Source organism: Danio aesculapii, chromosome 4, assembly GCF_903798145.1.
Source record: "Danio aesculapii chromosome 4, fDanAes4.1, whole genome shotgun sequence".
Lineage (NCBI taxonomy): Eukaryota > Metazoa > Chordata > Actinopteri > Cypriniformes > Danionidae > Danio > Danio aesculapii.
In genome coordinates, this window is record NC_079438.1 from 58,272,022 (window position 1) to 58,298,354 (window position 26,333).

The 26,333-nt window shown below is 36.9% G+C and overlaps 1 protein-coding gene across 5 annotated transcripts; it reads right to left on the minus strand.

The window, feature by feature from the left end:
- Positions 1-2,556: 2,556 nt before the first annotated feature.
- On the minus strand, positions 2,557-24,692 carry scaf11 (SR-related CTD-associated factor 11). Of its 5 annotated transcripts, none has more exons than XM_056456259.1 (15): positions 24,509-24,692; positions 24,104-24,164; positions 22,006-22,151; positions 21,102-21,179; positions 20,545-20,627; positions 20,395-20,465; positions 19,258-19,292; positions 19,091-19,134; positions 18,897-19,004; positions 15,012-15,085; positions 12,098-14,635; positions 11,345-11,676; positions 8,445-8,633; positions 5,007-5,126; positions 2,557-3,243 (listed from the first exon to the last, which is right to left on the minus strand). In XM_056456259.1, the coding sequence occupies exons 2-15, from the start codon at positions 24,123-24,125 to the stop codon at positions 3,133-3,135; spliced, it is 3,951 nt and encodes a 1,316-aa protein (XP_056312234.1). In that variant the 5' UTR covers positions 24,126-24,164; positions 24,509-24,692; the 3' UTR covers positions 2,557-3,132. The 5 variants fall into 5 exon arrangements, with proteins under 5 accessions (XP_056312234.1, XP_056312231.1, XP_056312232.1 ...); XM_056456256.1 differs by having other exon boundaries at positions 19,091-19,173; XM_056456257.1 differs by having other exon boundaries at positions 19,258-19,295.
- Positions 24,693-26,333: the final 1,641 nt, after the last annotated feature.

Below are 26,333 nucleotides of genomic sequence, written 5' to 3' on the forward strand. Positions count from 1 at the left end.
AACTTTTGATTAAAAACATAATTTAAAGCGATTTTTAAAAACTTCAATCCAAAAAAAATGAAAAAATAAAAAAAACAAACAAACAAATTCTGTAATAATTTAATCCAAGGTTGAGGAATTCCACAATTCACCACAGGAGGGCGCTTAGACTTGCATTTTTACAATGCATATATTATATTACAGGTGTAAGAATATATTTCTAGGTAACTTAAGGTAGATTTTTTTTAAAATATCTTTTGTGCAACATTCTGATGCACATAATTCACTACAAGAGGGCGTTTATTAAAGTTAAGTGACTAATATAAATTATTTATTTATTCTTAATAATAATAATAATAATAATAATTCAGTTCACCTTTATTTTTGTTGTTGTTTTTTAATAACAGTAACATTTTCACAAATAATGTGTTCAAATCAACCTAAACATAAATAAATGCTAGATATTTGTCTTAACTAAATTGAAGTGTACTTCACACAATTCACCACAGGAGGGCGACAGACTTACTAATTTTTACAAATGTATATTACGGCTATAAATATATTTCTTGGCGAATTAAAATGTAGCAAATAATGATAATTCAAAGTTTTTGCATTAGTTTAACTGAAGATATTGTGTAAGTGTAAATCACTTAGTTCATCACAGGAGGGCGACCAGACTCCAAATCTACATTATAGTATATTACAGTATCCACCTTATTCTTTGCGTACGAGCGGCCGCAGCCATCTGAATCTCTTTGGCTCGAGACTTTCGCTCTCATTCACTTCCATTCGTTGTTTCGTTGTTAATCTGCCTGATGTTGCAAACTGATATTTTCTTATTATATTATTCTGCTTTGTCAGTATAGTCAAGGACACACTTGATTGTATCAAGAATCAAAATGAGTGTAATGTACATGTTTCACCACAGGAGGGCGACCCGAGTCAATTTAAATTTAACACGGATTTTATTGAAATAACTTTTATGATTAAAAACATAATAATTTAAAGTGACTTAAAAACTTCAGTCCAAAAAGAGGTGAAAAGACAAAAATTGGGTCAAAAAAGTAATAAAAAAAAAAAAAAGGTAAAAAAAAAGTTATAAAAATGGGTTACAAAAGTTACAAAAATGAGTTTAAAAAAAGAGTAAAAAAAATTATAATAAAAAAAGTTTTACAAAAGTAAAAAAAAAGTTACAAAAAATGTTAAGTAAAAAAGGGTAGCAAAAATAAAGTTAAGTAAAAATATGAGTTAAAAAAAAAAGTTAAGTAAAAAGAAAAGCATCAGTCCAGCGAACGCAAACAAGTCAAGCAGAGGCTGTGCTGTGGTCTGGAAGGCAGAGGTTTACTCTCTCTTTCAAAGACAAGACACTTGACTTGCACTGGCTTACTATCGTGAGTCATTTGAATCGAATCAAAGAGTTGAATTGAACTGAATCATATGAATCGGTGGAGCTGAATCATTCACATGACACTTTTTCTGCCGCTTTCTTTCAGGTAGCAGGAACGAAGACAAATTAACGAAAAAATGAGGTTTGAGTGTGAAAGCTCCAGTGGCTCAGTGGTATGGGCATGTCTCTCTGTAACAGGGAGATCCCGGTTCAAGGCCGGACTGGATGCGGACGCATGGCTGTGGAAACACAGTTGCAGAAACATGGGTGCAGGAAGTGAGAAGGTACAGGACACGAAGGGGGGAGGTGATATCCAAGACGCCTCCCCCTGGGGACATTCGGGACGATAACCAGCAGCGGTTATATTGCTGAAGATGATAACGACTTATAAAATATCCATATACCCCCTACAGACTAAGTCCTCCCCCTCCTCCAATTCCACAGAGCTCCCCCTGCTGGGCTGGAGGAACCCACACACACCCCACTGCTGTTCCAGCTGAGGTTCGTACCCACAACCGCTGCATCTCCAATGCAGCAGTCTTTACCTTTGAGCCACAGACCAGCTGAAGATTACTGTGCTGGAACTTATATTTGACCTGCGTTTTGCAGGCCGCGAAAAACGGGAAAAAAATCGATGTTTGATGGTTAAATCGTCGAATCGTTTTACGATATTCGCTGATTCGGTCACTCAATCGTGATTCTGAATCACTTCCAGCTGAATCATGAGTCAGTGATTTGATTCAAACTTGAATCGCTCAGAGAGGATTAGTGATTCAATCGCAACTCAATGATTCAAGTTACAAGTGAATCACTGATCTCTCTCTGAGGTTCAAGCTTACAGCTGAATCACTGATCTCACTCAGTGGCTCAAGCTACAACTGAATCATTGATCCTGCTCAGTGATTCAGCAGTAACTTGCACCACTAAATCACTGAGAGGGATCAGCGATTCAATTGTAACTTAAGTCACTGAGAGAAATCAGTGATTCACTTGTTAGCTTAAACCACTCAGAGGATCAGTGATTCACTTGTAGCTTGAATCACAGACAGGGAGGTAAAGATTCAAACACTGACTGACACCAAGTGGACGAAAAGATCCAGTGTTAACGAGTCTCTTAATTGATTGTGTCAGTGGTAACGACGCTCAGCTTTTGATGCATGTTTGTTTGCAGAGAGTGATCGGAGACGGGATTCAGAGAGCTGCTTTATTTCATTGCTTCTGGGAAGATAAACAGACACAGTGATTGAACTGCAGAAAACAGAAGTACAGGACTTTAAACCTGGATATATGACAACAAAATCTCAGCTCACCGACCGACAAAACTACCCGTTGTTCTGTCCACTTAAGATCTCAAACACACATAATCAAACACACACACACACACACACACTCGGATTCTGCAGCGATTAATAAAGCTAATGCACATGGATTGCTGGGATGCCTCTAAAAGGGGGAAAATGACAGTCTTTATGTTGAAGATCTGGAGAAAGAGAGAGATACAGACGTACCACTGAATCATTTGATCATCATCTAAACTTAGAAGCAAAATGCAATTAATAGCGACACCACTACAGACCTTTTAACCCCCCCTGCACTCATACACACACACACACACACACACAATCCAATAAAGGGCATTTGCACTATATCAAATCCAAATTAAACAAAATATCATCTCTAGAAAAATCTTCATTGTCGTATGTAAATGTGTTAAGAGCGGCTGTGGAGGAATTGCACTTGTTGCGTCAGCAGCAGCTCCGCCGTCCTCAGCTCTTCTCAGTTTTGCTCTTGCGGATGTGTTTGTATTTGTCCACATACGCCTTCACCAGGGTGGCCACCTTGTCTGTGTTCACCTCGCCACTCTTGCTGTGACACACCTGAGAGGAGGAAAACGACAGCGTCAACAAAAATACACACTTAAACACCATGCTGGAACACCAGAGATGACACTAGTTATTGCCTAAATTGCAGCAGTTTCAAAAAATACTAATAAAAAATTCTGCAGTTTAGCGCAATCTTGTGGCTGAATAACAGATTACTCCATCAGCCATTTTAATTTTAAGTATGTTATTTCCAGATAACAGCCAGTAAAACTAATAACAAAGGCTCATTTGGGAACTTTGAATAATCTTGAGCATCAATAAATAAATATTTATTTATTTATTTATTTTTTTTATTAGTGGTTAAATATATGTTTTTTGGGAGAAAGTTTGCCGCCATCTTGTGGCTGAATAATAGATTGCTCCATCAGCTCCATTCAGCCATTTTATATTTTTTAATCACAGTGGAAAAAGTTTTCAGTCATTTATTTAACATTTCTCATATCAAAAAGCATTTTCTAGACAAGAAAAAAAAAGTCAAAATAAAGCGAGTATATACTGGGCTAAAAATTAAATAATAATATTTATTACAGCGCTGTCTGGAATACTTTATTCTGATTGGTCAGTCATGACATTAAATAATCCCATATAACAACCAATGAAACTAACAACATCCGGGACCTTAATGAATGAATAATCTTGAGCGTCAGTGAATACGTTCACATGTGTATCTGTTGCTGTTTTTTTTTGAGAATATGGCGCCGTCTTGTGGCTGAATAATAAATTGCTCTATCAGTTGTTTTAATTCTAAAGTATATTATTCCCAGATAACAACCAGTGATACTAATAACAAAAGCTCATCTGGGAACTTTTAGTAATCTTGAGCATCAGTAAATATGCTCACATGTTTCTCTGTTGCTGTTTTTTTTTTTTGAGAGAAAGTTTGGCGCCATCTTGTGGCTGAATAATAGATTGCTCCAGCTCTATTCAGCCATTTTAATTTATTTTTTTTTTAAATCGCACTGGAAAAATAGTTTTCTCAGTAGTTTATTCAGCTTTTCTCAAATCAAAATGCATTTTCTAGACAAGAAAAATATTGCAAAATAAAGCGAGTATATACTGGGTTAAAATTAAATAATGCTATTTATTTCACTGCTGTGTGGAATTCTTGATTCTGATTGGTCAGTTATGACATCCTAAAGTAACTTATTCCCAGATAACAACCAGTGAAACCATCTGGGAACTTTGTATTCACTGACGATCAAGGTTATTCATTCACATGTTTGTTATTCGTTCGGTTTCTTCTCTTTTTTTTTTTTTTGGTGAGTTTGGCGCCATCTTGTGGCTGAGTGATAGATTGCTCTATCAGCTCCATTCAGCTATTTAAATCTTTTTAAATCGCACTGGAAAAATCGTTTTTCAGTAGTTTATTTAACATTTCTCAAATCAAAAAGCATTTTCTAGACAAGAAGTCAAAATGAAGTGAGAATATACTGGTCTAAAATTATATAATGATATCTAATACAGTGCAGTCTGGAATACTTGACTTTTAAACTCTGAATTTTTGTTTGAAGTTTGTCTGAACTACATTTGTAATACATTTTGTGGGACTATCACCAAGAGGAAAGTTTTTACTCAGTTCTGGCTACTGTGCTAATTTGCATATAATTCTCTCTTATTTTATTTTCATTTTTATTATTTTATTATTTCATTATTTTATTATCATTATTACTTGTGTAATTATTCCAAAATTCATAAATATATTTTCTTGAAATGTTAATTTCTTGCACTTTAATTTGAGTTAATCTAATGTTTCTTACTTTCTCCACAGCTTTGCGCACGATCTCTTTATATTCGTCCTTGTTGATTTCGTTCTTCTGATAATATGGCTTAATGGCGGCTTTCACCTCATTGACGGCGCGCTCCTGAATCTGCAGTTTCTGTGTTGAAGAAGAGAGACAGAGTTTAGTGAAGAACAGCACAGACATCAATAACACCCTTCAAGAACACATTTCCGAGATTTTTTTTACCCTTGTGTGCTGTTGGGGATGTTTTCATCCACTCTGGAATGATTTTGAGGCTTAATTTGGCAAAACTTTCTTGTGTTTCAGCAAATGGGGTGACTTTTATGGTGATAAACCGCATTATTGACACATAATTTGGGAAAATGCTTTGGAATTTTTCAAAAACTCAATAATACACTCTGGGCAAATTGACTCCCCTTTGGTTATGTTAAGGGCTGTTTTTGCCCCATTGACTTCCATTATAATCACATTTTTTAAATGCAAAGCCATGGCAGCATATAAGCATGCATTCTTGATTGTTGCAGGTTTTCTCTGTTGGGACGAGATACAGTTTGTCATTGGTAAAGAGTAGTCTATTTGAACAATACGCAAGCGTTTAGGGCTGCACAATCTATGGATTCAGCATCGATATCGCAATGTGTGCATCCACAATAGTCAAATCACAGGATCTGCAATGTTGAATGGGCATCATTATCGACCTGAATTTGAATAAACACATTTGAAAACACATGATCTGTGGAGTTTTGGCAACATTTAATCATAAAGTTACCAAAGCACATCATTTATCTCTATTATGTTTTTATCATTTAATTCAGTTCACAAATAATCAGGCATAAGAAACTGCATTTCTAACTAAAGATTAATTGCATGCATGTATACGATAAAGACTATGGTGTTACTTTACATTTGATTATTAAATATTGCTCGACTTTATGAAAATCCTAAAGCACTGTATATTGTATTTGTACAGTATTGTTGCTCTACTGTATTTCTCAATGTTTGTGATTGGGTCATTATATTTTATATAGACGCACTCTCAAAATCTGAGTCAAAAATCACCTTTAAAATCATCCCAATGTGTCAAAAATGATGAACTCTTTCCAAATGGACATATTAATTCCCTCTGGTTATTTATTAAATATCGCAATATATATCGTAGAAAGATAAATTATCACAATGTCAGTTTTTTCCAGTATCATGCAGCCCTACAAGGGTTATTATTATTTTTGCTCATTTATTTAACATTTTAGATATAGAAAGGGATGGGCGATACCACAATTCTTTAATACGATATCGATACCTTTTGTTAAATTTTTTACGATACCGATACCACTTATTATTTAAAATATTAACGTAATCTTTCAAAATAATGTTAATTAAAAAAAAAAAATAAATCACTATATGTAAATATATATATAGTGTGTGTGTGTGTGTATGATATATACATACACGCACACACATCCATATTGTACACACTGCATACACATACACACTGTATATACACTGCACAGATACACACACTTATATTTATTCTCATTCACCTAAGGGTACCGAGAGAGAGCCAATTTATTATATTAATTATTATACTATGTATTATAATATTACTATTTGTAACATTAGTAAATAAGTACTAAGTACTATATATATATATATATATATATATATATATATATATATATATATATATATATATATATATATATATGTGTGTTCTTGTAAACTTTATAAAAGTAATGGGTACAAAATCATTATTAAAAGATGTCTGATGGAGTCTCGTTCATATTTGGCCAGAATTGTAGTTTTGATTTACTTTGGCTGTGGTAAGTTCCAAACTAATAATGTCCAGTAAGTAGAATTTCCAAGTGTCAACTTCTGAGCTTAATTTGAATGAAATTATTTACATTATCGTTATTTACAAATTAATGACTTCTTCCAGTGAATATAACCTCACATTATTATTAATTAACCTCACAATGATTATTAATCATCATTTTCTTTGTCATGTTTTTTTCCCCCTAAATATTTTTAGCCAATGATTCCATGAACCCGTAATATAATTTACACATAACTTTGTAAATAGATGCCCTTCATATGGTGGATATGCACCACTATTGGACAGAGCTGCACGATGCTGGCTAAAATGAGAATCGCACTTCTTTTGCTTAAAATCAAGATCAGGATTTTCTCACAATTCTATAGATGTAAAATAAATGTTAATATGAGTCGGCTATTATTACTGTTATTTCTCAAACATATGGTAAAACAATAATAATATCATGTGTAGCTCTTCTGTTAGTTAAAATGCTACATTTTGAATAGACTTTGAATAGTGGACTTGTCCTGGTCATTAATGCACAGTAAAGTGAAGACATCAGACTGAACTATTCATAATTCTGATGTTGAGTTATTATGTTTGAGACATACAGTATGCTTGCAATCGGTCATTCACAGACCATTTTTTATCTAATTGTAAACTCAGACATTTGTCATAATCAGATTTCTTCTTGCATTATATTCAACATTACATAGGCTATAATAGTTTTACTGTCACTGTTAAACATTTATTTTCATGCACAACACTGTGTGTTCGCTATGAAAGAAAAAGATATTAAACGCTTGTCGTAATCATAACTCTAAACGTGATATGATTATTTAAATGATGTTGGGGCTTTCAGTTTCATTTTCACTGCTATGTGCGGTTCATACTTCCTGTGCGGCTCTCAAACGATCACTCAGTGCCACAAACTGAATGTTATTTACAAATTTACTACCCGTTATTCACAGCCTATGCAGATTCTGTTCACTAAAGTAGACTTCACTAACAGGAGCGCGCCCACCCTCTCTGTGGTAACAGCTCACAGTCAGCAGCTCATGTCGAGTGTGATTTTGCGGCCGCAACTACATCATTACATGACATTTCTGGGTGAATTATACCTTATAAATACAGAATGTGACTCTTTCAACACCATTTGGAGGTGTCCACGTTGTTGAGCATTGTGTGTAAAACTTCTTCTCTCCTGAACTTGAAAATATGATTGGCAGAATCGCAGAAATGCTGGATTAAAGGGGGGGGGGGGGTCGAATCGTTTTTCGATTAATCGTGCAGCTCTCCTAATGGACTCCAGCAAAACAGAAATATCCTAAAATTTAATTTACTAAAAACAAATGCTGTTATTTATCTAGGCTACTGCACAAAAGCAACAAGAAAGACTACAATAAAATAAAAACAAGTAGGCCTACATGTTGTAGTTAATTCAGGTTAACTAAATATTGAAAATTGGCCTGTTTTTATTCATTAAGAACGAAGGAAATTCATTTCTAACTGCCTACTTGAAAAATCAACCTTATTATTATTATTATTATTATTATAGTAGTAGTATTTTGTTTAATTGTAAACTATTAGCCTATTTCTAACCGTGGACATTAGTTTTTAGCATGGATCTGCAGTCTCACCTTCTCCTTCTCCTTCTTGGAGCTGTCGGCGTGGGCTTTGGGCTGCGTGCTGGAGCTGCTGGAGGTGGTGGAGGATGGCTGCACCGCACTGACTGGCACAGCGGGAGGAGGAGGAGGCCCACAAACCACTTTGGTCGGCACAGGTTTGAAAGACATTTTAACTGGTGCAGGAAAAATGGGCATCGCCTGCTGAGAAATATATGTGGTAAAACCAGATCAATGCATTTCAAACAGCAGATTACAAAAACTTCAGAGATTTTATTTGTAGTTTTAACAGGATATCTGCAGAGTTATATTTAAGACCTTTTTAATACCACACAGAACCAAATTTAAGACAATTGCAAAAAAAAAACAAAACACCACAACTAATGACCCTCCCCAACACTGCTAATTATACATAAAGTGTAAAAAAAACCTCAGAACATTATTATAATTATTAATAATAAAAAACTCAAAATAAAATGATATGTTTTCAATTGTCGAACACATTACATCATTAATTAAATAATCATTCAAAACAATCCAATCTAATTTCATATATATTGAACATCATAAGGTAATCGTTTCATTTGCAGTTTTAACAACAAAAGGACTCTAGCAGTGCTGATGTAGTGTCATTTATTTATATATTAACTTCTTTCTTAATTGAATTTTAGCAGACATTACAAATGATTTGTTAAAATGTCCCTTGTAGAACATGTATGGTGACAGGGAAAACAATAAAGTAATGAAAAATAATGTGTCATTGCTAGAGTTTTTTTGTTGTTGCTAAAACTGCAATGTTAATGTAGTATAATTTATAAACTTTACAGTTTAAATAAACTTTCTGAAATGGCTTTAATTTTTATTTGATCAATTAACAACTCTAATGGCTCGTTTCCACTGACTGGTACGGTACGGTTCGGTTTGGTACGGGTCACCTTTATCAGGCTTGCGTTTCCACTAACAAGGGTACCCTTTTGGTGGGCGTGGTGTATGACAGAAAGTTTCAGTCGACGTCATTCTAGCTCGAGGAAATGTCTACAATAAAGCTGTACAGGTCACTTACATATCATATGAGAAGCACTTCTTACAACACAGATGCTTCATACACATAAATACTTGTGTAGAAATGTTTATTACTAACTTTACTATGAACATGAGTTGATTATAACTGCAAATCAATGACAGTGCGAAACAGCCTACTGTAACGTCTGTAATTATATTAAATAACTAAATAAATGAACATATATAAACACATACAGCCCCTTACAGTCTCCGATATGTTACCAACTACAGAAGAACTACATATAGCAGACATTTCGTCAGTATTTAGGTTCAAAACAACACAATATATAGCCTACAGTCAGTGAAAACCTCTCATCTGTGTCTGTAATCTTCAGCAGCACATGTAGCCTCTGTTAGAGAGTAATTCCATCATTCCCAGTTCATATTAGTCCAAAAGGTGAAGATAATAAGTTAGTTATACATGGCATTTTGTTCGCGTTTGCTGAAAAAATAATGTGCTCCTTTTTTTCCGGCTTCTCCTTTGTTTCTTCACGCTTCACTCCCCCGTTTGTCAGTGTCTGACAGGATCGGGTTTCAAAAGCCCGTCAATAATCAAGTGCAGGTTATTATCATCAGCTCAAGAAGTTTGTTATTTCAGATATAATGTTAGACGCGCGCGAGCGCTAGCAAGAAAGCGAAACCGCTCGCGCCTCAGACTGCCTCGTAAAAAACTACGGGGCACAGGGTAAATCTGCTCTTCTTTTTGGCTTTGTGGCTGTTTATCAAGACGACGACAAGGTTTGTTTGAGCCCAGATCGACCATGGCTCGTTATTATATGTATTTATCATTCCGCTGTAATCTCTCGGCTCGTCGGCTGTGTATTTTAAACATGGCGGGTTTTTTGTTTTCATTCTGGCTTGTTGCGTAAGCGAATGACGTATCTCTGTAAACCAATAGAGTTCTCGTTTGGTACCCTTTCGAAAGGGTGCCGAAAAAGTGGTACGGTACGGTTCCGTACGCTTTTTGACAGTGGAAACGGCTATAAAAGTGTACCAAACCGAACCGTACCGTACCGTACCACTCAGTGGAAACGGGCCTTAACTAATTATAATTTTTGCTATTTATTATATTTTCTGGCTCATTTGTGTGTGCATTTATTATAATAGATACTGGATGACACATTTAATAGTTTATTTTATTATATTAAGCATTTTGAAAAAATATTTTGCTTCCCCTGAAATGGATTTAAATATTAAATTAAAATATTAAATTAATAATATATTGATTTATTTCTGGTTTCATTTGGTTGTAAATGTAAATCTATTTAAATTGAGACTAGACGATACCCTTTTACATTTTTATATATTTATATAGGGTGTCATGGTGGCGCAGTGGGTAGCATGATCGCCTCACAGCAAGAAGGTCGCTGGTTCGAGCCTCGGCTGGGTCAGTTGGTATTTCTGTGTGGAGTTTGCATGTTCTCCCCGTGTTGGTGTGCTCTGGTTTCCCCCACAAGTCCAAAAACATGTGGTATACGTGAATTGGGCAAACTAAGTTTTCCATAGTGTATGTGTGTGAATGGCTGCGTAAATAAATGAATAAAATATGCTGGATATGTTGGCGGTTCATTCAGCTGTGGGAACCCCAGATTAATAAACGGACTAAGCCCAAAAGAAAATTATTGAATGAATATATTTATACTATTTATTGATTGAATTTACAGAAAAGGTACTACCGGACATCTTGATAAATATTGTTATCAGAATATGAGATGACATACCGCGATATAAGATTTTGGTAAATCCTTTTAAATGTTTTTTAAATTTAATAATTAATTTTCATGTAAAAATGAATTAAATTATATTTTATGTGTTATGTTTTTCCAGTCAGTGTTAATGTCTATGGTGCTGACCTGAGGTGGGTGGCTTTCGGGTGGCACCACAGTGAATCCGCCCTGCTGCACAGGTGGAGGAGGCGGAGGCGGTGGAGGAAGAGCCTGCGCTGCTATAGAGGGCACCTGCATGAGTGGGCCAGTCTGGTGGAGCTGCACTGGCACTGGAGGAGGCAGGCTGAACTGTGGAGGAGCCTGCAGACCTGCGGTGGGAGGCCTCTGGAGCAGGGGAGCCGGGCCCATGGGGAAGCGCAGGACCCCCATCACACCCATCTGATGCGGCAGCAGGGGCGGAGGCATCGCTGGCACAGCCTCAGTTGGCAGCGGCGCATTTGGCTCATTCTGTGGGGGATCTGAAATCACACCAATAATAGATATTAGATTAGTAAATTAAAATATTCAATCTGAATGTGATTGTGCAGACATAAACATACACATGTCTTCTCCTGACTTCAATTCAGTGATGTTTACATCAATCTTGTGGATATTCCTCAGTGATTCAGTTATATTTAATAACCGTTATAGCACATTACCGTTATACCGTTATAGCACAAGTGTCTGCTTTTATAATTGGTGTTGTTTCTTTTGCTATTTGCTGGTAAAGAAAATATATTCAGTCACTTCTACCATTTATGCTTTGACTTTACGTTTCAATTTAAACTTTAATTGCACTTAACCCACAAATTAGAATAGAAACTGTAAAAAATATTCATAGGTAACAGATGCTATGTTTAAAACATTTAAAAAATAAAAACAATTTAAAAAAACACACACCTGCTTGTTTTGGGACAGTCGGTGTGCTCTGATCCTCTTCTTGTTTGCTCCAGATGTTGTTTCCGCCACCGCCACTACCTCGATCTCTGCGCGAGTAGTAGTTCTGCACATCAGCGGGAAGAGTTCGCCGCACAGCCCAACTGGATGCCGACGACCACCCGGAGCGATCCAGCGGAGTCTCTGCACCTTCAGACTCTTTCCTCTTCCCTCCAGCTCTGCTATCATTAAAGCGATTGTACGAATCTGCATTATTAGCGGTCCCTGAGAAAGAATTGCGCTGCCTCCAGTTATCTCCCGACTCCCCCTGCTGGCTGGACGCCCAGTGTGTGCCTCCTCTGCCGCGTCCAGCACTCCAGCCGCCCCGAGACCAGGAGTCTCCATCTCCCAAGTTCTCCTCTCTTCTCGCCGGCTCCCGTCCACGATTATCAGCATCCATCCAACTCCTCTCCCTTTCCCTTTCTCTCACCCAATCAGGGTTCTCGTTTCTCCCTCGATCAGGCGACGATTCATGGAAGTTCCCATTATCGGAAGAAACAGGATCTCTAGTTGAGAAATGTGCAGGTTTTTCAGTGTTATTCCTCCAGTTGGAATTGCGAAATCCTCGTCCACCGCCTCTGCCTCTCCATCCTTCTCCTCCTCCACCCCAGGAGTCTCGTTTTCGGGGAGAGTGTCCTCCATGGTCTGCACGCTCCTGAGATGGGCTGCGGCGCCCAGGTCGGCTTCTGTTCCTGGACCTGGAGCGACTCCTCCGTCTGCGGCTCCGCTCTCTGCTTCGGCTACGACTACGGTTTCTCCGACTGTCCCGCTCTTCCTCTTGGTGGTCACGGTTTCGAGATGTGGAGCGGGTTTTGTGGCTGCGGTCCCGGGATCGAGACCTTGACCTGCGTTCGTTTCTAGACTCCCTGTTTGGAGACCAAGTGGTTGAAGACGAGTGGAAGCGGGACCTGCGGGATCGTCCCTCCTTCTTATCCGGGGTTTTCGATTCTTTAGAGCTCTCTATCTTCTCAGCAGGATCTTGATTGGCCATCTGAGGCACAATCACAGCGGGAACCATCTCCACCTCAGCAGCACTCTCTGATGCAGGAGAATCACACTCCATGGGAATGAGGTCAGTGTTGTCCTGAGGACTCCTCACATTAGTGTCCATTGTTTCAGGAGCAAAAATATCTCCAGGTACCAACACTCTGGTTTCGGGAGCAGAACCTTGTCCAGGACCTGAAGGTCTAGTTTCAGGAGCAAAACTATCTGCAGGAACCGACAGTTTAGTTTCTGAAGCAGAACCATCTCCAGGAACCCACAACCTAGTTTCAAGAGCAGATATCTCTCCTGGAACAGTCGGACTAGTTGTTTCGGGAGCTGAAATCTCTCCAGGAACCGATGGACTAGTTTCAGGAGCAGAAATCTCTCCAGGAACTGACGGACTAGTTTCAGGAGCAGAAATCTCTCCATGAACTGACGGACTAGTTTCAGGAGCAGAAATTTCTTCAGGAACTGACGGTCTAGTTTCAGGAGTAGAAATCTCTTCAGGAACCATTAGTACAGGGCTCTGGTTCTCCTCCTCTGTGGTGTCAGGCTCTGGTATCAGATCCACAATCTCTTGTAGAGCTGGAAGGTTACTGGAGTCTTGTGTGTGGGAATCCTCCTCTGTGGTGTCAGGCTCTGGTTTCGGATCTGCAATGTCTTGGAGATCTGGAAAGCTACTGGAATCCTGCTTTTCAGGATTGTCTTCTGTGCTGTCAAGCTCTGGTTTTAGATCCAAACCCTGATCTGAAGCATCTGTAGGCGATTCAGCTGTTGATTGCTCTTGGAAGGATAAAACAGCGTCCTGGGAATCAGACAGAGACTCCTGTGGTTCTAGAGATCTGGAAGGAGACGAACAGTCTTGGTTCAGTTCTGGTGAAGCATCCATCAGCTCCACCTGATCTTCGTCATCCGTCTTCACTTCTTGCCTCATATCTTCTTGTGGAAGTTTCTGATTGTAGTCTTCTTCAACCACGTTCTTGGTGACCACTTCTTCTTCTTCTGCAGTTTCCTCATCCTTGTCATCAGCATCAACAGGTTTGGTCTCAGCAGGACTTGTCTCATTCTCCTCCTCCATCTTCTCCTCTGTGTTCACGGAGTCTTGCTCACTATCAATCTGATCTGAATTTGTTTTCGGGTCAGTTTTTGACTCTTCGGATTCAGCGGCTCCATCTTCCTTGTGATTTTCTGCTTCAGGTTCTTGCTCCTCATCCTCTCGCTTTTCCACTTTCAGCTTTCTTGGCCGTCCTCTCGTCTTCACTCCAGATCTTGGATTATTCCCTTGCTGGCCTCTGCTTGTAGACGCAGTATCATTTAGGGTTTGTGAGGTGTTCTCAGTATCGTTCTGTTGTGACTGTGCAGAAGAGGAATCCTCCGCTTCTCCTCGGCTGCGTCTGGAGGACCGCCGGGTTGCAGGAGCTTCTGCAGGCTTCACGGAGCTCTTTGATCCAGAACCCCTTGTGCCTTTTCTTTCCTCACCTTTGGGGCAGGTGACAGCACAAACCATGCCATGAGGAACTAATAAAGGAGATGCAGCAAGTGTTAACAAATCTTTAAAAATTTGCAATTTTTCAGCCAATACTTTTAGGCAGCCAAAATTGCAGTGCATCCCTAAATCCGCCTTTCCACTGCACACGACATTCAGACAGGACTGTCGGAATATTCCCCCTTGTGGCAGTCGCACAAAATTTTCAGTTTTGTCATGCACCATGGGAGAGAAGCTGATTCTCGCGGTGTCCAAAATAAAGGAGTGCAAATGCAAGAGCCTTTATTTTCTATGCGTTCACCATGGTTGAATGAATGACTGTCTGTCGCTTGTCGTGTGCAATGGAAAGGCGGCTTAAGAATTTAAGTTAAAACTAACAATTAAAAAACCACTGAAAACAGAACTTACCTGTATGTTCTGAAAGCAGCAGATTCAGAGAAGCAGAGACAGCTGACAGAAGTAGGTGTGAGCGGACTGACACCCTAAAAATCCACATACATGTTCATAAACCTCAAACACTTGCATGCAGTTGCAAATCACAAAATTAATGTGAATAAAGTTAATAATAAAACTTATTGTCAGACCAATTATGCAGACCTGATCTGATTCTTTAGTTGTGATTAATTCTGATATAATAGATCACTCCCTACACGTATAAATTTTCCCCATTTGTGTTTAACAGAAAGATTTTTCCACACATTTCTAAGCATAATAGATTTAATAACTAATTTCTATTAGCTAATTTATTTTATCTTTGCCATGATGACAGTAAATAATATTGGACTAGATATCCTTCAAGATGCTAGTATTCAGCATAAAGTGACATTTAAAGGCTTAACTAGGTTAATTAGGGTAAAGATAGGGTAATTAGGCAAGTCATTTTATAACAGTGGTTTGTTCTGTAGACAATAAAAAACTAATATTGCTTAAGGGGGCTAATAATATTGACCTTAAAATGATTTTTAAAAAAAATTAAAGACCATTAATTTTTATTCTAGCCAAAATAAAACAAATAAGACTTTCTCCAGAAGTAAAAATATTCTAGGAAATTCCTGAATCTGTTCAACATTATCGGGAAATATTTGAAAAATATACATATCTATCTATCTATCTATCTATCTATCTATCTATCTATCTATCTATCTATCTATACACACATACATACACACACACACAGCTGTGGCAGGTTAGACAGACACTCCCACTAGTCACTTATGGCCCGTTTCCACTGAGTGGTACGGTACAGTACGGTTCAGTTTGGTACGCTTTTATGGCCGTTTCCACTGTCAAAAAGCGTACCGAACCGTACCGTACCATTTTTTCGGCACCCTTTCGAAAGGGTACCAAACACGAGAAAGGGTACCAAAAGGCAATGCCACACGCGCAGCTGAATGCTATTGGTTAACAGAGATACGTCACTCGCTTACGCAACAAGCCAGAATGAAACCAAAAAAAACGCCATGTTTGAAATACACAGCGAGAGATTATAGCGGAATTATAAATACATATAATAACGAGATATATAATAATATCTAAGAGCAGATTTACCCTGTGCCCCGTAGTTTTTTTACGAGCCAGTCTGAGGCGCGAGCGGTTTCGCTTTCTTGCTAGCCCTCGTGCGCGTCTAACATTATATCTGAAATAACAAACTTCTTGAGCTGATGATAATAACCTGCGCTTGATTATTGACGGGCTTTTGAAACCCGATCCTGTCAGACACTGACAAACGCGAGAGTGAAGCGTGAAGAAACAAAGGAGAAGCCGGAAAAAAAGGAGCACATTCTTTTTCAGCAAACATGAACAAAATGCCATGATTAACTAACTTATTATCTTCACCTTTTGGACTAATATGAACCGGGAATGATGGAATTACTCTCTAACAGAGGCTACATGTGCTGCTGAAGATTACAGACACAGATAAGAGGTTTACACTGACTGTAGGCTATATTTTGTGTTGTTTTGAACCTAAATACAGACGAAATGTCTGCTATATGTAGTTCTTCTGTAGTTGGTAACATATCGGAGACTATAAGGGGCTGTATGTGTTTATATATGTTCATTTATTTAGTTATTTAATATAATTACAGACGTTACAGTAGGCTGTTTCGCACTGTCATTGATCTGCAGTTATAATCAACTCATGTTCATTGTAAAGTTAGTAATAAACATTTCTACACAAGTATTTATGTGTATGAAGCATCTGTTTTATTAGAAGTGCTCCTCATATGATATGTGAGTGACCCGTACAGCTTTATTGTAGACATTTCCTCGAGCGAGAATGACGTCGACTGAAACTTTCTGTCATACACCACGCCCACCAAAAGTACCCTTGTTAGTGGAAACGCAAGCCTGATAAAGGTGACCCGTACCAAACCGAACCGTACCGTACTAGTCAGTGGAAACGAGCCATTAGGCTGGTTGAAAATAATTTTTAACTTGTAGTTTTCTTAAAAAGCATGGTCGACAATAAAGATGGCCCAATATGCAAATGTGATTTTACAATCGAGAAGCAGCACGACTGACAAAAATGACAAATGTTCCCGTGAGCAAAAGAGAGCAGTTAAATACCGAATGAGAGGATGATCACTCATGCACATAGATGATGTGAGGCGCACAACTGTTAAAGCGAGTGCGCTCCCGTTTACTTGCGTGAAGCAACCGTGCCTAGAGGGAATGCAACGGGTGTGGTCGGTTTGCTTTGAAATAGACTGGACAAAAAGCGATAATTGTGCACCCACAGTTTTTTAAAACATCCGTTAGTAAGCAGCAGTGGCCACTGCTTTCATTTTAATTATTCCTTAAACAGATTAATAACAGGCCTAACGTTAACAGTGTGCGCGTGATCATCCCTGCATTATGACTTACGGTATAAGGTTTAACAACTTTATTAATCCCACCAGGGGCAATTAGATTAGGGTAATAGCATTTCATGATTCAACTAACACATAAGGAGACAAATCACTTACAAACAGTGTTAAAAAAAACAAAAAACAATCCAGCATGCTTCATGTATAACTTCATAAATAATAATAAAAAAAAAAAACCTTGGATAAACACATGTATTAGAAATGTAAATTTAAAACTTGCTAAAATGTAATGTTGTAAAGCCTTACTGCCTCTGGAACAAATGTAAATTTATATCTGTTGGAAGAGCATTTAATGCTTCTTAACCTTCTTCCAGAGGGCAACAGAACAAAGAAAGGCTTCAGAGGATGGGAGTCATCTCTTATCACACTTTGAGTTTTCCTTAATACTTGCTGTTCATGTAACTCTGTAGACTCCTCAGAGGTAGACCAATAATCTTGGAGCAAGTCTTGACTAAATTTTGCAGTCGATTTTTCTCTCTAACGGAAAGTGAAGAGAACCAGCATAAAAAGGAAAAGCTTAATAAACTCTCGATATAGGTGGTATAGAAAGTTCTCAGTATGCGTTTTTCTACACAGAAAGAGTTCAGTTTTTTAACATACATTCTCTGATGCACTTTCTTAGCAACAGCTTCTGAATTCTGCTGGAACTTTAATGTGGTATCAAATATTGTACCAAGATACTTATATTCCTGTACCCTTTCAACTTGAAAAGGGTATGTTTTTCACCTGCTTTTTTTTTTGCTTACAGTTATTTTTATTTTTGTTAATGTGGTTTAATTATCTTTTTTTTTACAATAACATTGCTTTAATATGAGATTAACTACCCGTTTATGTGTAGTTAACTGGTGATCTGGGTCCTTTAGCCAGGACAGGTTACTCTGCATATTTCAGATACATGACATTAGTTATCTTTTTAGTATTTTAATAGTTGTTAATTTTTTTGTAAGAAATGTTTTGTTGAATAAAAAGTATAGTACACAGCTATATTTTGCTTGTTTTGACACATTTAAAATTTGTGGCTAAGAAATAATTATTATTTTTGGTGTGGTTAGAGATAAATTTGGTAAATCCTTAATTTTGAGCCCTGAAAAGTCCTGTGAAATAAAAACTAATTGCAATGTGACACATTTGCTCAATTGCTCATGCACATTGAGCAAGCTCATACACAACACACACAAAAAGTTAAATGAATGAGGAGGCATGTGGACATAACACAAAATCTAAATCAAGTAGTTTTAGCATGTCAACGTCAAATTTATGCATATAAAATACATTTACCAAGAAGTGTGGCTAGTGAAAATGGCAAGGGGCTAGTAAAGCTGGGAATCTACTAGCCACAGTGGCTGGTGATCAAAAAAGTTAATGTCAAGCCCTGTATGTACATATGTAAAAAAAATAATAATAAATAAATAAATGTGCATCTCACCTGGGAACAGATGTAGAAAAACTAGGAACAGAGGCTTGAAGCAACCTGCGCTTTCTCTCTAATCTCCTCCACTGAACGCCGTCCTCACAATCCTCAACAGATCCGGCCCTACAGCACACAAGGACAGACAAAAACACTCTTTAATATGATGGAGGAGACACTTTTCGGCCATTAAAATGACTGAAGGCTCTTACATGAGTGTGCCGACCATTGCTCCCTGCTGTGATGAGTGGAAATGCTGAGTGGGCAGAAGAGAGTGGCATGAGTCTCCACTGGCCTGCGCACATAAAACACCGCTCAACACTTTCGCTTTCATTTACACACATTTCATTCACAATACAAATCACAATGCAAGACTCACCTTTTTATTTGAATCCACGAATGCATCAGAGTCAACTGCTGGGAATAAAAGAGATTTATGTTCACAAGACTGACAAATAAATCTGTGCAAAGAAGCTAATACACCTCAAACATATATTTAAACAGACAGTTCACACCAAATATAACAATTTACTCAATATTTACTCTCCTTCAAGTGGTTATAAACCTTTATGGAGTTTCTTTCTTCTGTTGAATGCAAATTATAATAGTTTTAGTTAAGCTGAAAACCTGTAACCATTGACTTCCATAGAAGGGAAATCAAATACTATGGAAGTCAATGGTTACAGGTTTCCAACATTCTTTGAAATATCTTCTTTTGTGTTCAACAGAAGAAACAAACAGGTTTTCAACAAGCAAAGGGTGAGTGAATGATGACAGAATGTACATTTAAGGGTGAACTATCCCTTTAATATTTGTAGATCTGTGTAATATTGACCAAAATATGACATCCTAGATATACTGTAATTTCAATAATCAAATTAATTTTAATGATTGTGGTTTTGTGTTGGTTCCTTGACTGGTTTAGGTCTATCTTGCATCAATAAATACGAGCCTAAAACCCTAACACAACCAGTTTTTATGATTCACTGAATCATTCATTCAAATGATTCGTTCCAAATGATTGATTCATTTAGAAACCAATCAAATGACTGTTATGAATGGATAGACTAATCAATAATTTGTTCAAAAACAGACCAATTTTGGTTTGGAAATGCTGCAGTGACAAGCAAAAATGCTCTGCTCTGGCTTTGAGCTTATTTTTGTTGGTATAAAAGAAGAAACAGACAATAATATTGTGTATAAAATGAAACTTGTTCAATATGAACAATATAAAAGTTTCACATTTGAGTTGACAGTCATGTAAATGCACCTGCAGTGTCATATATTTAAATATGTGAAGTGATTACTAATTAATCAAATTAAATTAGTCCTTTTATGTATTAATATCAAATAAAAACATCTTAAATTTAAACTAACATATACATTAATGCATTTTCATCTCATATCAACATATTTCCCATGCATTACCATAGATTAGAAAATAATGAAATAATTTAAAACCCCTGAAATAATCAAATTTTTACAAGCAAACATGAACAAAACAAAAATCACATACGTTTTCTGTGGCATTTCTGTTTGGGATTGGCTCTTTTCTCTTGTGTTCTCTCCACATTTCCCGTCTCTGTCCTGTAAAACACACATAACTATTGAATAATCAGACAAACAGCAGAATAAACGTGCATAAATAAAGGCAAACAGCACGTACACAGAGACGCCACACATGCGTTGACTGTCTTGACCGCAGCCCGTGTGCATGTCCGTCAGTCTGGGCTTGATCTTCACAGGAAGCTGAAACACAGAGAGGAATTAGTTAATATTATTAGGATGATTTGCGTTTTATTTTTTAACTTTACACCACGTCTGTTAGCTTTTTTCTTGTTTGCAATGATATTTGTAAGATGGGATGGACCACTGGGGGGGGGGTTATTTTTGTTATATTATAAATGACATTTGAATGATTTTGTATGGCCTCTCGTGTGTAAAAATCAATAAAAAATGTATCCCAAGAATATAAGATGCTGGGGCAGCACAGTGGATCAGTGGTTGGCACTGTTGCCTCACAGCAAGAAGGTCGCCGGTTCAAGCCCCAGCAGAGTCAGCTGGCATTACTGTGTAGTTTGCATGTTCTGCCCGTGTTGGTGTGGGTTTCCTCCGGGTGCTCCGGTTTCCCCCACAGTCCAAACACATGCGCTATAGGGGAATTGATTAACTAAATTGGCAGTAGGGTATATGAATGAGTGTGTATGGGTGAGGAAGGCTGACCTTAATGCACTGCTGCGAGGAGCCCAGCAGGAAGATCACACTGAAGGGTCTGCGGTCCACTGGACAGGACTGAACCATCTGTAGCACAACAGACACACACACACATAATATTACAACACTGTAGATTATATACAGGTGGTTCAATCTGGCAGGAAAACACACACACTGCTCTGTAACCCAAGGGGCCACAGAATAGTGTTAGGGGGAACACTTAACATCAAACAAAAAGACAGACAGACAGACAGACAGACAGATAGATAGATAGACAGACAGACAGACAGACAGACAGACAGACAGACAGACAGACAGACAGACAGACAGACAGACAGATAGATAGATAGATAGATAGACATTCTGTTATACCGTTCCTATAGGATATGCAAGCTTTTTAGTTAGTTTTTTTAGGGCAACAGTAATCAGGCCATGATTAAGTAAACATCTGAAAAAACATCCAGTGTGTTCTAGACCTGAACAGTGCAGTGGCTTCACTTCATATCTAAAGAAAATAAAGATCTCCAAAGATGCCTTTCCTAATTATAAAGAAATCTGTGTTTTTTAAACTAATAAAGATAGCAGACGTCAATTATTTTTTAATTACTTAGCCTGACATGTTTACTGTTCCAAAATATTTCTAAATACACCGTATTCAACGGGGGGAAAATGTGCTGTTTTTTACCCAGACGTTTATAAAGAACATATTTCAGAGCAGTAATCACAATGCTGTGATTTTTTTTTATCCAAGGTTATGATACCGTCAGAATCTTATACCGGCTCATGCCTAAATGTACACTCAACAGCTAGAAAAATCACCAGAATGGTTTTAAAACCATGGCTTTTCCAAACCGTGGTAAACCTTGAAACCGATTCTCATGCCATGCCTAGTTTATCCAGCGTTTAATCTGACCTGTGCCCAGCGAAGGATGCAGGCGGAGCAATAGACATGTCTGCAGCAGTCGGGAACGGCTCGATCGCTCCGTCTGGGTCGATTCAGACAGATCGGGCAGCGCTGAGACTCTTCATCCTCCAAACTGTCCTCTGAGTTCTGACCACCTGAAAAAGAAATGTAGAAAAAAAATTATGTATTAAAAAAAATAATAATAAATAAGAAAATAATAATAATAATAATAATAATAAATTTAAAAAAATAATAATAAAAAATAAATAAATAAATAAATAAATAAAAATCACAAGGTTGAAGTTTTATTATTGTTGACACGATCTCTGGTTTCAAGGTAAATATTCTAACGGTCATCAATAACTACTCAACTTGTATTATTAAAACCGTGATTGTTATTACAATAAACTGTAAATGTAAATGCATGTTTCTATATACAGTAGTCAACATTTGAACATTGAAATTGGTTGAAAATCGTTCATCAGAGTTGTCCTAAAACTATTAAACAACAGCCACTCTTGTCCGAGGACATTTCTGAAAAACATTTTTGATTGACTTCTGAATGTTGACTTCTGTATTTATTAAATGACTACAGCAGTCAACATTTATCAAAAAGGCTTTTCAAAAACGTCCTAGGACAAGAACGGCTGTTGTTTAATAGTTTTAGGACAACTCTGATGAAAGGTGATGATCCTCTTCAAATGCTGACTACTGTACAATCAAGCCTAAGGTTATTCAAACCCATGGCGAATTCAGATTTTTTCCTCAATAATGCCTTTTGTATTCATATTATCGTTTAGGAGGAGCCGGTATTATTTCTGGTAAAAAAAGGGGTTAATAAAAAAGTAAATTAAAGTCAGAATATGCAAAGGGTTTTAATAATTTCAGGTTTCACTATTTTAGAGCTGCACAATATATTATTTCATTATCGATATCGCAATAGTCACATAGCAGGATATGCAATGTTCAGTCTGAATTATAGTTGACCAGAAGCTATGAAATTGTACTTAATTACTGTTATTATATTTAAAAAATGACTTAGAATTTTGCCTTGTTTTTAGTCAAAATATCTACATTTCAAGGCGAAAACAAGATTTTTTTTAGCTCATTTTCTATTTATTCTATGTATTTATTCTCTATACTATATACTGTATCTATTCTTTTAATTTACAGTGTGTTGCACATTATTGTAAATACTAAGCTGAAGCTTTTTATGAAGTTTTGTGAAAAACAAGGTAAAAATGGATCCCTGTGAGGTAAATTTCCAAGTACATGTTTAACAAACAATACCTTGAAAAATATTAAATATATTCACATGAAATAACACAAACATGTAAACAAATCCAACATTCACATATCATCATTTATGTTGTTTACCAGAAAACTGCATAAAGCTGCAAATTTCATTTATTGTTTGTTCATTTTCAGACACAAAGCTTAGATTAACGTCTTAAGTGTGTGTGACATTTATTTATGAGCATTATAACAAAACCGAGATAATAATAATAATAATAATAACTGCGATCATTTTCATCACTATAATCATGATTACTTACTAGTATGATTACTGATTACTAGTTTTTGTCTTGTTTCTAGTCCAAATATCTTCAAATTCTTAAATCAAGAAGCATTTTGAAAACAAGTAAACATTGTTGTATTGTTTTAAAAAATAATATATGTTAAAATTAAGTGATGTTTTTCCCTTAAAACAAACAAAATAATCAGGCAATTGTGTAAACAAAATCTCATGTCAAAATGAATAACAACATTATTAAGTTCACATCATTGGCAGAATATTTTGCTTGTTATTTCTGAAAACAGGACAATATTATGTGCATGTCTACAAAATGCTTCTTGTTTTAATAATTTTCAGATATTTAGACAAGAAACAAAACAAAAACTAAGTAATAACAGCATGTTTTAGTTGTGTACGTTAAATTTCTAAGTTTTAATAACAACATGGTGCACAAAGCAACCAAAGGAATAATACCAAAACACATGAGACACATTTAAGACAAACCCAAGAGCTCAATCAGTGTATTATGCGTGTAAATAAACAAACAACACGAGCAGATTTCAAAATAAATCAAATAAAAGCCCCACTCACCCTTTCCTGGCCCTTCCTGCATCTTTGGCTCCGGGTCACAGCAGTTCTGAGCCCTCGATTACTTCACCAGCACATTTACAGGAATAAAAACATATAAAATAAGTACAACTGTGCCACATTATGACCATATTAATGACAGCACTGTGTCTTTATTTACTCTGTTTACTCTCTCTCTCTCGGCACAGCTGAAGTTAGTTGTTCATTAGCCATCTTTAAATGTGACACAGGTCTCTTTTAAATACACCAATACTCATTTAAGTTAGTCCTCTACGTGTTATTAGTATGGATAACCCAGAAATACGCACGCAGAGATGTTTACGTGCCGTGTTTATAAGTTCAGACTGTTGTTTATCAGTGTGACGCGGCTAGCTGTGTTAGCATCTGCTGTCATTAGCACACACTCACCTCCGCGCGCGTCCCTCCACAGACTTCAGATCATATAATAACACGCTCGACGCTCCTCAGCGCTGAAATACACACTTTTCTGGCACTTTCATCAATACTTGTGCTCGTAATCTCGATAGATTTAAAGGCGTCCGGCCACATGTGGGTCAGAGGCTGCAGTTCCGCCTCTTCACCGCTGAGTGGCGCTGCTACGGGGCATGACGGGAGACTCCCTGCGTCATCACGTAGGGTTTAAGGTTCACCGACGTAATTTTCTGTCTTTTTTTGTTTTAATTAAAGGGGTGGTCCTAGACCACTACATTATTATATTCGCTTGAACAATAACAGAAAGACATTAATACTTTTAAAATTACACAGAAGACAATTAATTTACATTCAAAATCTTTCCATCAACATTAGTAATAATAATAACATCCATACAAAATTATATAAGTATTTAACTACTATAATAATGAAGCAAATAAAACAACAATAAATAGAAAATAAGCAGAAGGGGAGTTTAAGCTCTCATAATTCACGGACATAAAATTGAACGATTAGTCTTATTTATTTATTTATTGAACATAAATTAGTATAACACAACTTGGAATCATTAGTACTTCTATACGTTAGGAAATAACAAGTGCAGTAAAAGGGAATAAATTCTATACATAAATAATAATAATATCAACAAAAATTAAACGAGAACCAAGCGAGTTGTTGCTAGAAGGGATACAGCTGCGGCCGGAAGTTGACGAGAATTGTTTATATTATTTATTAAATTACCCATTAAATTGTATTTTATTAACGTCTACCCCTACCTAAACCCCAAACCCAACCCTCACAGTAATGTAAAAATATTAACTATTGTTGTAAAATATCATAATCATTATGCTATATTAACGAGTGTCCTCAGTTGTATCCTATTTAACGCTGATATTTAGAACAGCAGGGGGGTGAGGGGGCTCAGAGATTACACACTACCCAAAAGCGAACAATAAATTAATTATTAATAAAATAACAGATACAAAAGCTGTGAGAACTATTTTTGTTTACACTCTAATAACATTTATAGCATAATAAGTCTTCCATTTGTGAATAAGACATGTTATAATATGATCATGATGCTGGTTGTTATTATATTGATGTTACTATATTGCAGCCATTTCCTTTGCATTTATGCTCATTAATAAATTCAATCGAGAGATTACACGCTGTAATATAAACCATCAATAATCCACAGGGCTAAGGTAATGTCATTAAAAAACATTATTTATGTATTGCAGAAGGCGATACGGTGGCTCAGTGGTTAGTTTGCATGTTCTCCCCGTGTTGGCGTGGGTTTCTAGGTGCTCCGGTTTCCCCCACAGTCCAAACACATGCGCTATAGGGGAATTGATCAACTAAATTGGCTGTAGTGTATGAGTGTGAATGAGCGTGTATGGGTGTTTCACAGTACTGGGTTGCAGCTGGAAGAGCATCTGCTGTGTAAAACATAAGCTGGAATAGTTGGAGGTTCATTCCGCTGTGGCGACCCCTGATAAATAAAGGGACTAAGTCGAAGGTTAGTGAATAAATGAATATTTATGCAGAAAACAATTCCAGCAGAGGGCGACAATGTAACATTAGCGTTACTCTAGTTTATATGACTGAGCACATGCTGCTTTTTATTTTATTATAAATCATTTATTTTAGAATTATTCTGATTTTATTTATCATCTTATTTTTATATTCCGTTTACGTCATATTTAAAAATAATATTCAGGAGTAGGCTATTTTGAAGAACGGCTCATAATATTGTGTTCAGATGAATAGATGTTTCAATGTTTCTTTTATATAATAAATA

Excerpts from the sequence above, each read along its gene's own strand:
- scaf11 (XM_056456254.1), bottom strand. The coding sequence starts at position 24,125 with ATGCAGGAAGGGCCAGGAAAGG. Across the intron at positions 20,628-21,101 it reads CCTCGCAGCAGTGCATTAAG|CTTCCTGTGAAGATCAAGCC; the intron begins GTCAGCCTTCCT and ends TCTGTGTTTCAG. Across the intron at positions 11,677-12,097 it reads GACTGTCCCAAAACAAGCAG|ATCCCCCACAGAATGAGCCA; the intron begins GTGTGTGTTTTT and ends GTGTGATTTCAG.